This window comes from Prosopis cineraria, unplaced genomic scaffold (assembly GCF_029017545.1).
Source record: "Prosopis cineraria cultivar Desert tree isolate PC_DT_omini unplaced genomic scaffold, ASM2901754v1 PC3, whole genome shotgun sequence".
Lineage (NCBI taxonomy): Eukaryota > Viridiplantae > Streptophyta > Magnoliopsida > Fabales > Fabaceae > Prosopis > Prosopis cineraria.
In genome coordinates, this window is record NW_026555334.1 from 12143025 (window position 1) to 12157350 (window position 14326).

Here is a 14326-nt window from a genome sequence, read left to right on the forward strand (position 1 = left end):
GTTGGCCGTGTTGAAGAAAAAGTAAGCACATTGACCTTGTCCATGTGCGGCCTATTCCTTTGCTAAGCTTATTGAATATCATTGAACATAAACGAACAGGAAATGAAAAGTCTTATTTGCCTATAGAAAAATTGCTTGCTAAGATAATAATGTGGTCACTAAATACTATATCTTTCCATTTTTATCATGTTAGATCTCTACCAAATATAAGAATATTCCTGTTGTCAAAATTAAAAGGTTCATAGCGTCATCGTTTGCCAAATTGCAACTGTAAGAATTCTCACGAATTTCGTAGATCCATGGACCCATTAGTATCACGAAGAAAGCCCAACACTACATTTATACATTTACTCATTCCTTTCCATTGTATGAGATTTTTTCCGGTAAAATTGTGAATATTAATAAAATCAATTTAATATAGTTTTAATTTCTTTATAAAAACTATAAATTTTAAAAACGTCTTTCATTTAATGAGGGGCCGGAGAGAGAATATTCGACCAGCGAAATAATGAAGGATGACTTTAGAAGATGAAGACTTATATATTTAGCCTCTGTCTATTTAATATATTTTTCTCCCATCAAATTAAAACAAGTTGGTCTTTTAAAATATTAATAATAAGAATATACCAGATCCTATGATTCCAACGTTCTCATAATCTGATTCATATGTGCCGGCAAATATATATATATATATATATATATGCTGATTCATATGTATTGATTGGATTAAAAGCAAAATATTTTATGTATATAAGGTTAAATATATAAAATATGTCTATTTTATAATGAACTTCATTAACAAATCATTATTTTTTTCAAAATATTTTATATTATATAGCATCAAATAAATTTAAAAATATCTTATTAATGAGATCCCACGATGGTAGTTATCAAAATTCATCATTTCTTAAGTCATGCTTAAAGCCTGTCAAAATCGTTTGGTTTTGTTCCTCATCACTGATGAAATTTGGGTCATTCAAAATTAATTTTGGATAATTTAGATTTAAAAATTAACCTGTCATTTTTCATATAAAAAATTATTTTTATGTCAGAATGACGATTATAAAATTAAAACACTAATTTATTTATTAAAAATATAAAAAAATTATTAAATATGGGCCATCCAATTTTTTTTTTTTTACTTCGACATCCAAATTAAGTCTGGATCAGGTCATCTCAACATAAAATTGTTCCCGAAACTCAAACCGAGTGAGGCCCTAGGTAGCATTCCCGTATTTGAGAGTTTTTTTTTTTTTTAAAAGATAAAATGGTATGGGATGAGATGGTTAGAAGTTACTATATATTATTGTTTGGGAAAAATTTTTTTAAAAGAAAGGAGAATAGCTTAGGGCAGCTTTCCAAATCACTGTTACTAGAAATGGACCAGATTGGCCGATCTAATTGGTTGAACTAAGAACTAGTCATAGGTCTGATTTGATTACAACAAAAAATTGCTCATTCTATAAAACAACCATGAACGAGTTGAACTGGACATATTACTTTTTATTTTTTATTTTTAATTTATATTTCTAAAATATAATTTAGACAATTAGAAATATATATGAATTATGTATATATGCATATATTTTAAAGTTATAAATTATAAATCATGAAATAATTACATATATTTTGGATGAAAATGATGTAATATTGATGGATATTATCTTTTTTACTGTATATTATTTGGTTTGAAATTTAAAAATTTATTTTTCTTATTATATATGATTATTTCTTTCTACTTTAAACATATAATATTTAAAATATATCAATTTATTGAATCATGAACCATGGCCTGACCATTGAATCGTGAACCAATAACTTGATCAGTTCAATGGCTGGTTTGATTTTCATAACATTGTTCCAAATCATCCTTTATCATCTTAAACCCATTTTTCCTAACCTCATATTTGGGAGTTGATGATGAAATGATATGATATAAATAACATAAAAAATTCTTTGATGGATTCAGTGCATCACTTTCATCCAATAAAATTTTCGATGACAGATCAGAAGGAGTTTGTTCGAAATCCTTCCAAATTATCAACATTTTGTCTATTAATTTATTGTGAACAAACGTTCTAATAAATGATACTCCATTTGATTTAAAAAATTTTCTAGGTACTGAGAATATATACATATATAGTCTAATTCAATTATACTCATTTATAACTCACTTCCAACATATTTCATAACTAAAAAGAAATTAAACATTATTACTATATTTTAAAATTTAGTAAGTTTATATATCTGCTTCTTAATAAGGATAAAAAGAATTATTTTTAATAATTTTTCTTATTAACATTTAATAAAAACCAAAATGTAAAAGATAAATATAAAAAATAATAAATTTTTTTAAATAAAATCAAAATCAATCTTTTAGCTTTCTTTTATAAATACGATTAGAGGAAAAGTAATAAATTAATGATAGTTAAGTTTCAACAAAATTTTCAACAACATAAATTATAAATGTTAATTTAAACCGTTACAAATAAATTTTTTTATTATAATATAAGAGTTATATTTAATATTTAAATATTTGTTTGCAATTAAAATTTTTAGATTTGTAATTATTTAATTAAATATTTTCAACTTATTTTTTTAAACAATTTGTTGGCGAGACCGCGTCAACCTATGTGTTGGACCTCGTCAAACTCATACGTCCCCAGCACGTGTCAGCCTTTATAATGCTTCTTTTTCAACGATTAATCTCTCGACGGAAACGACATTTTATGATTTTATTATCAAATCAGGACTTTCGACTTTCGAGTTTGGACTTCCTCATCTTGAATTGATTCACGCCACTTGCGTTTGAATTTATCACTATTTTTTTTTTTAACAAACATTGTATTTGATATCACGTACCCACTGGTTTAAATTTAAACAGCATTAATAAATAATAATTTTATATATTTTTATTATTTCAATTCAAACTTTTAAATATTTATTTGAGGTTAATTAAATTTAATTAGATATTATTTGATTTTATTAGCCAAGTTTTGGGATTCTAACTATCTAAATTTATAATTTTAAAGTATAAATGATACCTTTAATATTTTTACACAGTTACTATTTAATTTTATTTTATTTATGTAAATTTTCTAGATTTAATTTGTAAAATATTAATATAGATTATTTTGGATGAGAAGAATATGGGCATACTTGAAGATAAAATCAAGAATTATGTTTTAAAAATTTTGTTTATATTTATTTAAGTATTTTAGTATAGTTTTCATTTAGGGTTATTTAGGACAGTTTTTTTCGTTATTAAATTATTAAGTTTTAGTTAGGAAGAGACATACGACACCCAACACATGACTTCTAATATAAAAGGCAAAAGCAATGCATGACTTTTACCGAGACGAAAAAAAGAAACAAAGCGCGGCGCATAATAGAGATAAGAAGGAACAGAGAAGCTGTGGCGATCGTCGTCTTTTTCTGTTCTCCAATTCTTTTAGGCGACAGCTTCTCTTTTTATCATCTTATGTTATTTGATTTTTAATTCTATAAATAGCTAATATTTTTGATATGATCAATCATAAATTATGATCTTAAATTTTAATCAGAGTCTTTGATATTTAAATAATATTTTATTTTAGTTTTATTTTAATTTTCTCTTCTTCTCTCTACCTCTGAATTTTATGCTTTAACTGCCATTGCTAATTAGAGTAGTTTTTTTTTGCATAATTTTTGAGTTATAAATTTTATGAGATTTTGCTTGCTATAATCGATTGATATAGTATTATAAAAATAATTTGGCCTAGCTTGAATGATTATCCATACTTTGTTTCTGGTATGGCTAATATAGAACAATTGTTAGGTTGTAAGTTAAAGAAGATCTCAATTAATCTATAACTTAATTTCTTGTTTAATTCTTGAATGATAATTTGAAAAATAAATAATAAAACTAGAATAATAAATTTAAATAAAATTGATTTATTTTGTGGACGAGAAAGATTAAGTTTATGTGATTGGGGTTGTGATTGTTGTGCTGCCTATTCTTGATAATTTTTTTAGTTAAATTTTCTTTATTTATTTAATTTTAATTTATATTTTTAATTAATTTCATTACAAAAAAAAGATCTCCCCACTTTTTAATTTTTCATAATCATAAATTAAATAGTTACTTAATTGACTCTTAGGAAGATGACCTAGGTTATGCTTTATTATAAAATCTAGTTTTTATTAATTGTGGTGCTATTTTACAATAATGTCAAAATTTTGGCACCGTTGTCGGGAAGTCAAAGGTGTTAACTTCTTGAGTTTGGTTGTTAGTTTTTGTTGTCCTTTCTCATTATTTTTATTATTTTTAATTTTCTAGGAATTTTTATTTTTTCATATTTTTTATTTTTTTTCTTTACTTGTTTTAGGTGTTTTTCATTTTTTTCTAGTATATTAGTGCATGACAAGATCTTTACCAAATAAATTAATTGATTTGAACTTTGAGATTGAAAGAACTTGTCGTAATAATCATAAGAATCAAAAGCACTGTAAAATTAGGGATAGTGTGATTTCTAAAATTTTGTCTGAATTGATTGATAGTGTTATTAGTGATTATAAATCTGACTTTGACTCTACAATTAAGTTGGAAAACATGGCAGAAAATAATAATGGTAATAGGACAATTAAAGAATTAGCTGCCCCTAATATGCACTGTCAAAATTTGTGCATTCAATATCCTAATTTAGATGTAAATGCTAGTTTTGAATTGAAATCTGGTTTAATACATTTGCTACCTAAATTTCATGGTCTTGCAAGAGAGGACCCACATAGGCACTTAAAGAAATTTTATATTGTGTGTTCCACTGTGAAGCCTCAAGGAGTTTCAGAAGAGCAAATCAAATTGAGAGCTTTTCCTTTTCTATCGGATGGAGTGGCAAAAGATTAGTTATATTACTTGCAACCAAGTGCCATTCCTGTTGGGATTAAATGACACAGTTATTCTTAGAAAAATTCTTCCCTGCCTCTCACACAGCAGCAATTGAAAAAGATATTTATGAGATTCATCAAATGACTGGGGAGACATTTCACAAATATTGGGAGAGATTTAAGAAATTATGTGCAAGCTGCCCTCACCATTAAATACCTTATCAGTTATGAAGTCTCTTACCAGCATATAGGTGGTTTGTTGATGCCGCAGCGGTGGTGCTTTGGCAAAACTTACTCTAACTGATGCCATGAATCTCATCTCTAAGATGGCACAGAATTCTCAACAATTTGGTACGCGAGTTAACCAAGCGGTCAAAGGAGTGAATGAGATTCATACACCACAATATGATCCTAAATTTGAGAACAAGATGGAGGAGCTCTTTAACGTGGTTAGGCATATTGCCTTAACACAATAAAAATTAATAAATTCACCAGTAGTGCCTATTTTTCCATAGGCGTATCCTCCACAAATGTGTGCACAACCTTAATTTTATAATCCTTAACAAGCTACTGTTTCTTCTGCTTTGAGTGATGTATTGAGAAAAATCTTATATTAAACTTTAAAAAGTGTCATTTCATGGCTAGACAAGGTATTGTATTGGGTTATGTTGCTTTTGAAAGGGGGATAGAAGTTAACAAGGCTAAGGTAGATGTGATTAATTCTTTACCTTATCCTACTAGTGTTAGAGAGGTCCATTCTTTCCTTGGACATACAGGATTCTACAGGAGGTTTATACAAGATTTTAGCAAGATAGCCTTGCCACTTTCAAAATTGCTGCAGAAAGATGTGGAATTCAAATTTAATAAAGCTTGTGAACAAGTATTTGATAAGTTAAAAAAGAGATTGACCACTCTACCAATCATTCAACCACCAAATTGAGATTTACCTTTTGAATTATTATGTGATGCTTCTAATTATGCTCTTGGTGCAGTGCTTTCACAAAGAGTTGATAAGAAATTATATGTCATAGCTTATGCTTCCAGAACTTTAGATGCGGCCCAAGCCAACTATACTACCACTAAAAAGGAGCTTTTAGCTATTGTTTTGGCATTAAATAAGTTTAAATCATATCTGTTGAATGCAAAAGTTGTGTTTTCTGATCATACAACATTAAAGTATCTCTTAAGGAAGCCACGATTAGTCAGATGGATGCTCTTGCTACAAGAGTTTAATTTAGAGATAAAGGATAAGAGTAGAGCTAAGAATTCTATCATAGACTATTTAAGTCGCATTGAATCTCCTATGGTTCCTTCTATTTCTATTAATGAAAATTTTCCTAATGAATGCTTATATGCTATGTATAATGTTACTCCTTGGTATGCTGACTTAGTTAATTACTTAGCTACCTCTGTATTGCCTGTGCATTTAAAGAAATATCAATTAGATAAGTTTAAGAGAGAAGCTAGATATTTCATTTGGGATGATCTATACCTTTAGCACATATATAGTGACCAAATTATTAGGAGATGTATTCCTGACATTGAATTTGAATTCATATTGCATTTTTGTCACACACTTGCTTGTGGAGGACACTTTGGTCCACAACGCACTACTAGAAAAGTTCTTGGGGATTGTATTAGCCTACTCTATTCCATGATGCATATACATTTTGTAAGCATTATGCTAGATGTTAGCATACAAGAAATATCTCCCGTAGAAATGAGATTCCTCAACAACCTTTACTTTTCTATGAAATATTTGATGTGTGGGATATTGATTTCATAGGACCTTTTCCTATGTCATTTAGATTTGCTTACATTTTACTAACTGTTGATTATGTTTCTAAGTAGGTGAAAGCTAAATCCACCAGAACTGATGACTCTGTTATTATTGTAAATTTTGTTAAGTCACATATCTTTTACAGGTTTGGTATTCCAAAGGCTATTATTATCAGTGATCAAGGGACCTATTTTCGTAATCAAAGCATGCAGAGTTTGTTAGGTAAGTATGGGGTTGTGCATAAGATAACTATCCCTTATCACCCCCAAACTAATGGGCAAGATGAAGTTTCTAACCAAGAGATGAAGCAAATTCTTGAAAAGACAATGCAACCCAATAGGAAGGACTAAAGTAAGAGACTTGATGATGTATTATGGGCATGCAGAACTGCCTATACGACTTCGATCAAAATGTCTCCTTATCGGCTTGTTTTTAGGAAAGCTTGTCACTTACTTGTAGAGATTGAGCATAAAGCTTATTGGGTAGTGAAGCAATATAACATGGATTTGACTAAAGTAGGAGCTCAAAGAAAATATCAATTGCAAGAGCTTGAAGAATTTCACTTGGAAGCATATGAAAATTCAAGATCTATAAGGAAAACACCAAGTTGATGCATGATAAGCTGATAATTAGAAAAGAGTTCAAAGTGGGACAAAAAGTATTGTTCTATAATGCTAGATTGAAACTTATGCCAAGAAAACTTTATTCTAGATAGGAAGGTCCTTTTATAGTTACTAAAGTATTTTCTTATGGTGGAGTAAAAATTATGGCAAAGTCTACTAGAGCAAAGTTTAAAGTTAACAGGCACTGATTAAAATATTTTTATGATGAATTCAAGACAGACATTATGAAGGAGTTTTTCCTCCAAGATAACATTTAATCGATCAGGTTATATCCCTTCTCTTCACTTTTAATTTACATTTTCCAATATATCTTTTAGACTATGTTCTACATTGAGGACATTGTAAATTTTAAGTGCAGGGGGGAGGTTTTGGCTATTTTGTTTTTTTTTATTTTTTTTTCTTATTTCCGTTTTTATTATTTGTGTTCTTGTTTTCTTGAAAAAAAATTATGCAAAGTTACAAATTTAAGACAATTTTGGTTTGGATGCATTTAAGCATAATAAGTAATTGATCTTATATTTAAAATTCAAGTTAAGTGGTAATGAATTTGGTTTCAATGAATTAATGTGATAGTCTTTAGCTTGTGAGGATTTGGGCCTAATAGTATTCTCTTTTTGTGTGTATTCTTCTATCACTACTCCCACTCTAGAACTTGTTTTGATTCTTAATTGAAACTATAATTGCATATACTTTGCATGAAGATGATTTAGACATTCTTTTCTTTTAGCCTACTTAGCCAAATAGACATCTTATCATGCAATTGATCCCTTGTTAGCCCCTTTGAGTCTAAAACATTTCTTTAAAATTTTAGCCAACTAAAAACATAACCTATAAAAATCTTTTTCCTTTATTTTTCTCACCCCACTTTAGACAATGAAAAATGCATCATAATATTTGTTGGAATAAAAGAATATGCTTGAAGAGAGATTTGGGTTATTTTGAAAAAAAAAAGAGAGGGAGCCAAAAGGCAAAGAAAGAAAAAAAGGAAGGAAGGAAGGAAGAAAAAAAGAAAAGAAAGAGTATAAAAGGCAGAACGCAAAAAGCAAAAAAAAAAGGGGGGGCATGAAACAAAGGAAAGGAAAACAAAACAAAGAGAGAAAAATAAACCCAATTCAATTTATTTTGTTTCTTTCATTCTATATGTTTCATTTCAAATATGCTTTTTATTTTCTTACAGTTTATTAGCTTTCATTTTTATATACTATACCTTTACCTAAGCCCTATTACAATCTAAAATAAAGTCCTATTGATTCTTGCATTGCTTATGATATAGATAGTAAAGACCTAGATGATACAAGCCTATGGTAGTAAGGTTTTGATAGGAAAACTTGAGTGAAACACTTGCTATATATATTCAAGAGTTGAAAGTTAAACACTTGACCTTTGTGAGGGGCTATTGCTTGGTTTATTCTTACCAAATAAAATTATCATGATACTTTTTATTCTGGATATAAGAGATATTGATTAAAGTGTTAAAATGTTGAAGAGTTATGATTGTTTCTTATTCTTTGTTGCTTCCACATTTCTTTTCTTGAATTTTGAGATTTAAGTTTTGCCCAATAGTGCAAAAGTCTAAGTGTGGGGGAATTGATAAATGATAATTTTATATATTTTTAATCCTTTCAATTTAGACTTTTAAATATTTATTTGAAGCTAATTAAGTTTAATTAGATATTATTTAATTTTATTAGTCAATATTCAGTTTTGGGATTCTAACTATCTAAATTTATGATTTTAAAACATAAATGATATCTTCAATATTTTTGCACAGTTGCTACTTAATTTTATTTTATTTGTGAAGATCTTCTAGATTCAATTTATAAGATATTGATAGAGATTATTTTGAATGAGAAGAATATGAGCATACTTAAAGATAAAATCAAGAATTAAATTTGAAAAATTATTTTTTATTTTTTTGGATATTTTAGTATAGTTTTCATTTAGGGTTATTTAAGGCAATTTTATCTTTTTATTAAATTATTTAGTCAGGAAGAGACGTACGACACACAACACATGACTTCTAATATAAAAGGCAAAAGCAACACACAACTTTTACGGAGACGAAAGAAAGAAAGAGAGTGCGGAGCATAATAGAGATGAGAAGGAACGGGGAGCTGTGGTGATCGTCGTCTTTTTCTATTCTCCAATTCTTTTAGGTGATGGCTTCTTTTTTTGTCACCTCATGTTGTTTAATTTTTAGTTCTATGAATAGTTATTTTTCTTAGTGTGATTACTATGATCTTAAATTTTAATTAGTCTTTAATATTTAAAGAAGATTTTATTTTAGCTTTATTTCAATTTACTCTTCTTCTCTCTGCTTCTGAATTTTATACTTTAACTGTTATTACTGATTAAAGTTTTTTTTTTGCATAATTTTTGCTTTACAAATTTTATATGAGATTTTCCTTGCTATAATCAATTGATATAGCATTGTAAGAGTAATTTAGCCTAACTTAAGTGATTATCCATACTTTGTTTATGGTATGACTAACATGAAACAGTTGTTAGGTTATGAGTTAAAGAAGATCTTAATTAATCTATAACTTAATTTTTTGCTTAATTCTTGAATGATAATTTGAGAAATAAATAATAAAATTAGAATAATAAAGTTAAATAAAATTGATTTATTTTGTGGATAAGGAAAATTAAGTTTAGATGATTGGGGTTGTAATTGATTGCGTTACTTGTTTTTGATAATTTTCTCAGTTGAATTTTCTTTTCTTATTTAATTTTAATTTAGATTTTTTAATTAATTTCATTACAAAAAAATCCCCCCACTTTTTAGCTTTTCATAATCATAATTTAAATAATTACTCTATTAAGTCTTAAAGAGATAACCTAGGTTACGTTTTCTTGTAAAATTTAGTTTTTATTAATTTTGATGCTATTCGACAATAGTGTCAATCATCGTTTCAAAAGTTCAAGCATTGTCAAGTTTTATGTGAATATAATTTTGTCAACACAACTTTTTATTTATAGATTTTGAATTCATAATCTTTGTTGGTCAAACATCAAAATTCATAAATCTTTAATTAGGTGAGCTATTTTTTTTATGAAACTGTGCATTACCATTCTTAAACTAGCCACTATTGGTTTATTATCTTCTAATTTCACTTAGATATTATTTATAAAAAATGATAGTTAGGTCCCAAAACATTGAACTAGTAACAATTAAGTCATTGACAAATTTTTTACAAAAATAAATTGAAAATATCAATCCAAATAATTACAAATCTAAAGATTTTAATTACAAATAAGTATTTAAGTATCAAATATAATTCTTAGATTATAACATGAATTTCTGTTTGTAACTATTTGAATTAATATTTATAATTTATTTTGTAAAAAATTGTATTGAAAACCTAACTGTTATTAATTCACTCATTTCGGGCTTAACTGTCATCCTCCCACTATAATATCAAGTTGAATGGTGCCTATGGAATTACGTGTAACCTCAAACTTTTGTTTCCTTGTCAAGTTCTACGTTTCTGGGTTGCATTTTTGTCTTAAAACCCATTTCAAGTCAGCCTTAGTTTGCATATCTTGTATCATAAACCTTGATATTCATGTTTGAAAGTAGATATTGGCCCAAAAAACAAATATTTGAAAGTAGATACCGTAATCCAAACTATCATTAAACTGGTTAAAGTATTAATTCGAAGATTGATAGTTAAAATTGTAATTGAACCGTGTTTAAACAAGTTATCATTTTGTTAAACTGGTTAAAATATTGATTTAATATGTAAAGTTGTTTTGAAAAAAGTAATTTCTCAAATCCCGTTGAGACTTTTAGGACCAAGGAATAGTCACGTTTAGAGGACAGAAATGCCAACAACAGCCTTATATAGAAATTCTTGTGCGGGGATCTTTCTGCATCTATACATGGTAATGGTCTATTTTGTCAACTAAATAATTTTATAATTCATACCAATAAAACAAAAAAAAATTAAAATCTATTCATCCTACAAATTATAGACGAGCCAACTTTCTTTTATTCTCATGAAAAGGTCTCACGTGCCATCTTATGTGGACATTAAAATTTACATCGTGAAGTTTAATGATTTTAGCTGCCAAAAAAAAAAGTAAGGAAAATAAACTGTTAAAAAAAACCAATCGGAGCGAGCCACCATGAATATTCACCATCAAGCTAAGCTCTTGAGAAATCTCAGTCTGCAAGAAGCTCAATCTTTATGCCTCTGATTGTGACACTCCCTTTCCCATACCTCGGAACCAAAGTCACACGAACACTATCATCGTCCTCGGCTTCCAAATCCTCCAACAAATCAGTCAGCCCCAACCTCAAACATGTTATAATTTTCTTGTTCTTGTGCTTATGCGTGTGAGGCACACTTACAAAACTTCCTGCGAACTCTGTATCATCTGGCCTAATAACCTTATCATCTTCATCATTAACAAACACGTCGAACTTCACTGCGTCATTTCTCTCAAACTCAATCCCTTCAATCACCAACACTTCCTCCTGATCTTCCTTCTCCTTCTTGCTCCTCCCCTTCTTCGGCCTCTTCACAAAAGTACTCACTGTAGAATCCAGAACTAGAGGGAACTTGGCAGATTTTGAAGAAGTCTCAGCAGCTTGAGCTGCTCCAACACCGAAAAGTTGAGGAACCAGGGATACCTTCTGAGTTTTTGATGAAGGCCTACGACGTGGTGTGGGCTTAGATTTCAACCATGGAATGTCGACGTCTTGATAGACGTACCCTAGGTTTCTTGTGTCGAGGCAATCCTTGACTTTGACGTGTACGAGGTTCTTGTTCTCGTCGTAGAAGAGGAAGCCTGAGTTTAACCAGTCTGGGTCCGTTATCTCTCTCCTCTTGCCTCCTAGGGTTTTCCATAAGCTCCACATTCTGTCAACGTTGGAATGATGACAGAAGAAAATGGGGTCCCTGGCAGCTGAGTAAAAGGTCCCCATGTCTTCGATGTTTGGCTGCTTGTTGTCGCCGGTCCATAAGTGGACCGGACCGTGAGGGATGTTCTCGATCGAGCCAGCACCGGGGTCCGGCTCATCTCCTGCTCGGTAGGCATTTCCGAAGAATAGTCTGTATATAAAAATAAAAAAATAGTATTAGATATGGAAAAATAATATGGGGAAGACAAGGAAGACCTCACACTGAGGGCAAAATATTCAGGGTGGTTAGAGAAACGTTCATATATATATATATATATATAAAATTTTAAACGTTTTCACAAAATACGATTAGCCATTAGCATAATTCAAGGGTTTTTATTAAATAAATAAACTGGACTAATTAAAGTCAACTAGGTGATCAGATCTACGCGTATATTTTTTTTCAAACATTTGAAAAATAAAATTCTACGTACGTACGTAAGAAAACTTACCTTGGAGTTTTAGCGTTGGAGACCATTTGCCTATACATGATGGTGAGATTACTGGTGACGAAGCTTCGATCATTACCAGTATTCTGAGACGTGGAATTAGCATCTTCGAGATTAAAGTCAAGGTCAGTGATTGCGGGAGGTTGGTGTTTAGCACTACGAAGAACATCATAAAGAGATGAATCAGAATCTGTGTAAATGGCCGGAAGCTGCATTCCCCCGGGAGAATCCCAGTTCCAGAACGGCAACGAAAAACTGGGATCTCCGATCAAACTCCCCAAGATTCTCTCGTAGAAATAAAGGTACCAACGATGAAAGGGAAAGAAGAGCCAAGAATTATGGACTTGGAGGTCGAGGTCAGGGAACCCTACTTGGTGATACGCACCGTCACAGTAAGCACAGTGAACGTTAGCTTGTTGAGTGAAGTTACGCGGGTCATCGGAAGGTAGAGCTTTCATAAGCTCGGTGGCTTTTTTATACTTTGCTAGGTGATCGGCGGTGACCAAGTGAGCAGCCGGTCTAACCCTAAGGGGTTGGTTAGAGGAAGGGAGCTTGAAGTCTATGATTTTTGTCGAAACTGGTGGGCAACAATTGGTTGGTTTCACGCCAGATGGTAGATCCGGTGGGCCGCAGGTGGTTAGGTCTGGTGGGGACACCGGAGCTGCGAAGGCAAAAGGGTTTGCGGCGGCGACACCGTAAAGCCCTCCAAGGCCAAGGACAACATTCCTCCGGTTAGCTAGAACATGAGATAGTTGTTGATTTTCTTGGGAGATATTTTTAGGGTTTTCTGGTTCATTATGCATGGCTTTGCATGAGATTTTGGAAACATGATAGCGTTTTGGTTTGGTATTTCTTGAGGTTCGTCGTTGAGAGAATGATGGAGAAAAGGAAGAAGGAGAAGAAGATGCGTTAACGGAGGATAAAAATGAGAGAGATGATGATGACGAGATAGAGGCCATGGTTTGCTATATTGGTTTGAAACGATGAGGGAAAAAAATGGCATTGAAGGCTTTTATAATGGGATTGTGAAGACTTTTTTACAAAAAAAATAATAATAATTGGCACATATTTTGAAGACTTTTATTCTGACTTTTCGCAGGGATGATGATATTGAAGAAGAAATGAAGTTCAAAGCCTTTAATATTGACAATTCGGTGCTGCATTTATTTTGAATGACTTGTTATAGTAAATGAACTATTTCTCCAGAATGTAATAAGCAAAACATATCTCCTATTGTCTACGTTTTCTTAAATGATCGCCGGAATTTACTGGAAAACGCACGTGCTTACCAATTGAAGGAGGATATATTTGATCTCAATCACTTTTCAAAAGAACTTTCGATTTTGTTTACTTGAAGTAGACAGTTATGTTTGCATTATAACTAATCTCCAGCAGGCAAAATAACCTTCTTGCGTATAATACTTGATTACCTTTTCTTTTGTTTCTCTCTAACATAATCCCTCCAATTCTTATTATAAGGTAATTCCAATTATTTTATCAAAATTAAGAAGATTAAAAAGGTGATTAGGTCATTAAGTAATGAAGGTTGAGAATACGGATTGAGCTCCCCAAACTATCTATTTAAACTCTTTTTTAAAAAAAAAGTCCAGACCTTGAAAATTGATTTTTTTTTATTATGAAAAGGTTTTTGGGGCTCACCACTTATAATTTATAAAAAAAAAAGTTAAAGGCTTAGGCCACC

The 14326-nt window shown here is 30.4% G+C and overlaps 1 protein-coding gene across 1 annotated transcript; it reads right to left on the reverse strand.

Moving 5' to 3' along the window:
- Positions 1 to 11217: 11217 nt before the first annotated feature.
- Positions 11218 to 13584, reverse strand: LOC129304967 (polyphenol oxidase, chloroplastic-like). Its single transcript, XM_054944835.1, has 2 exons — positions 12628 to 13584; positions 11218 to 12326 (listed from the first exon to the last, which is right to left on the reverse strand). The coding sequence occupies exons 1-2, from the start codon at positions 13581 to 13583 to the stop codon at positions 11435 to 11437; spliced, it is 1848 nt and encodes a 615-aa protein (XP_054800810.1). The 5' UTR covers position 13584; the 3' UTR covers positions 11218 to 11434.
- Between the last annotated feature and the right edge of the window lie 742 nt (positions 13585 to 14326).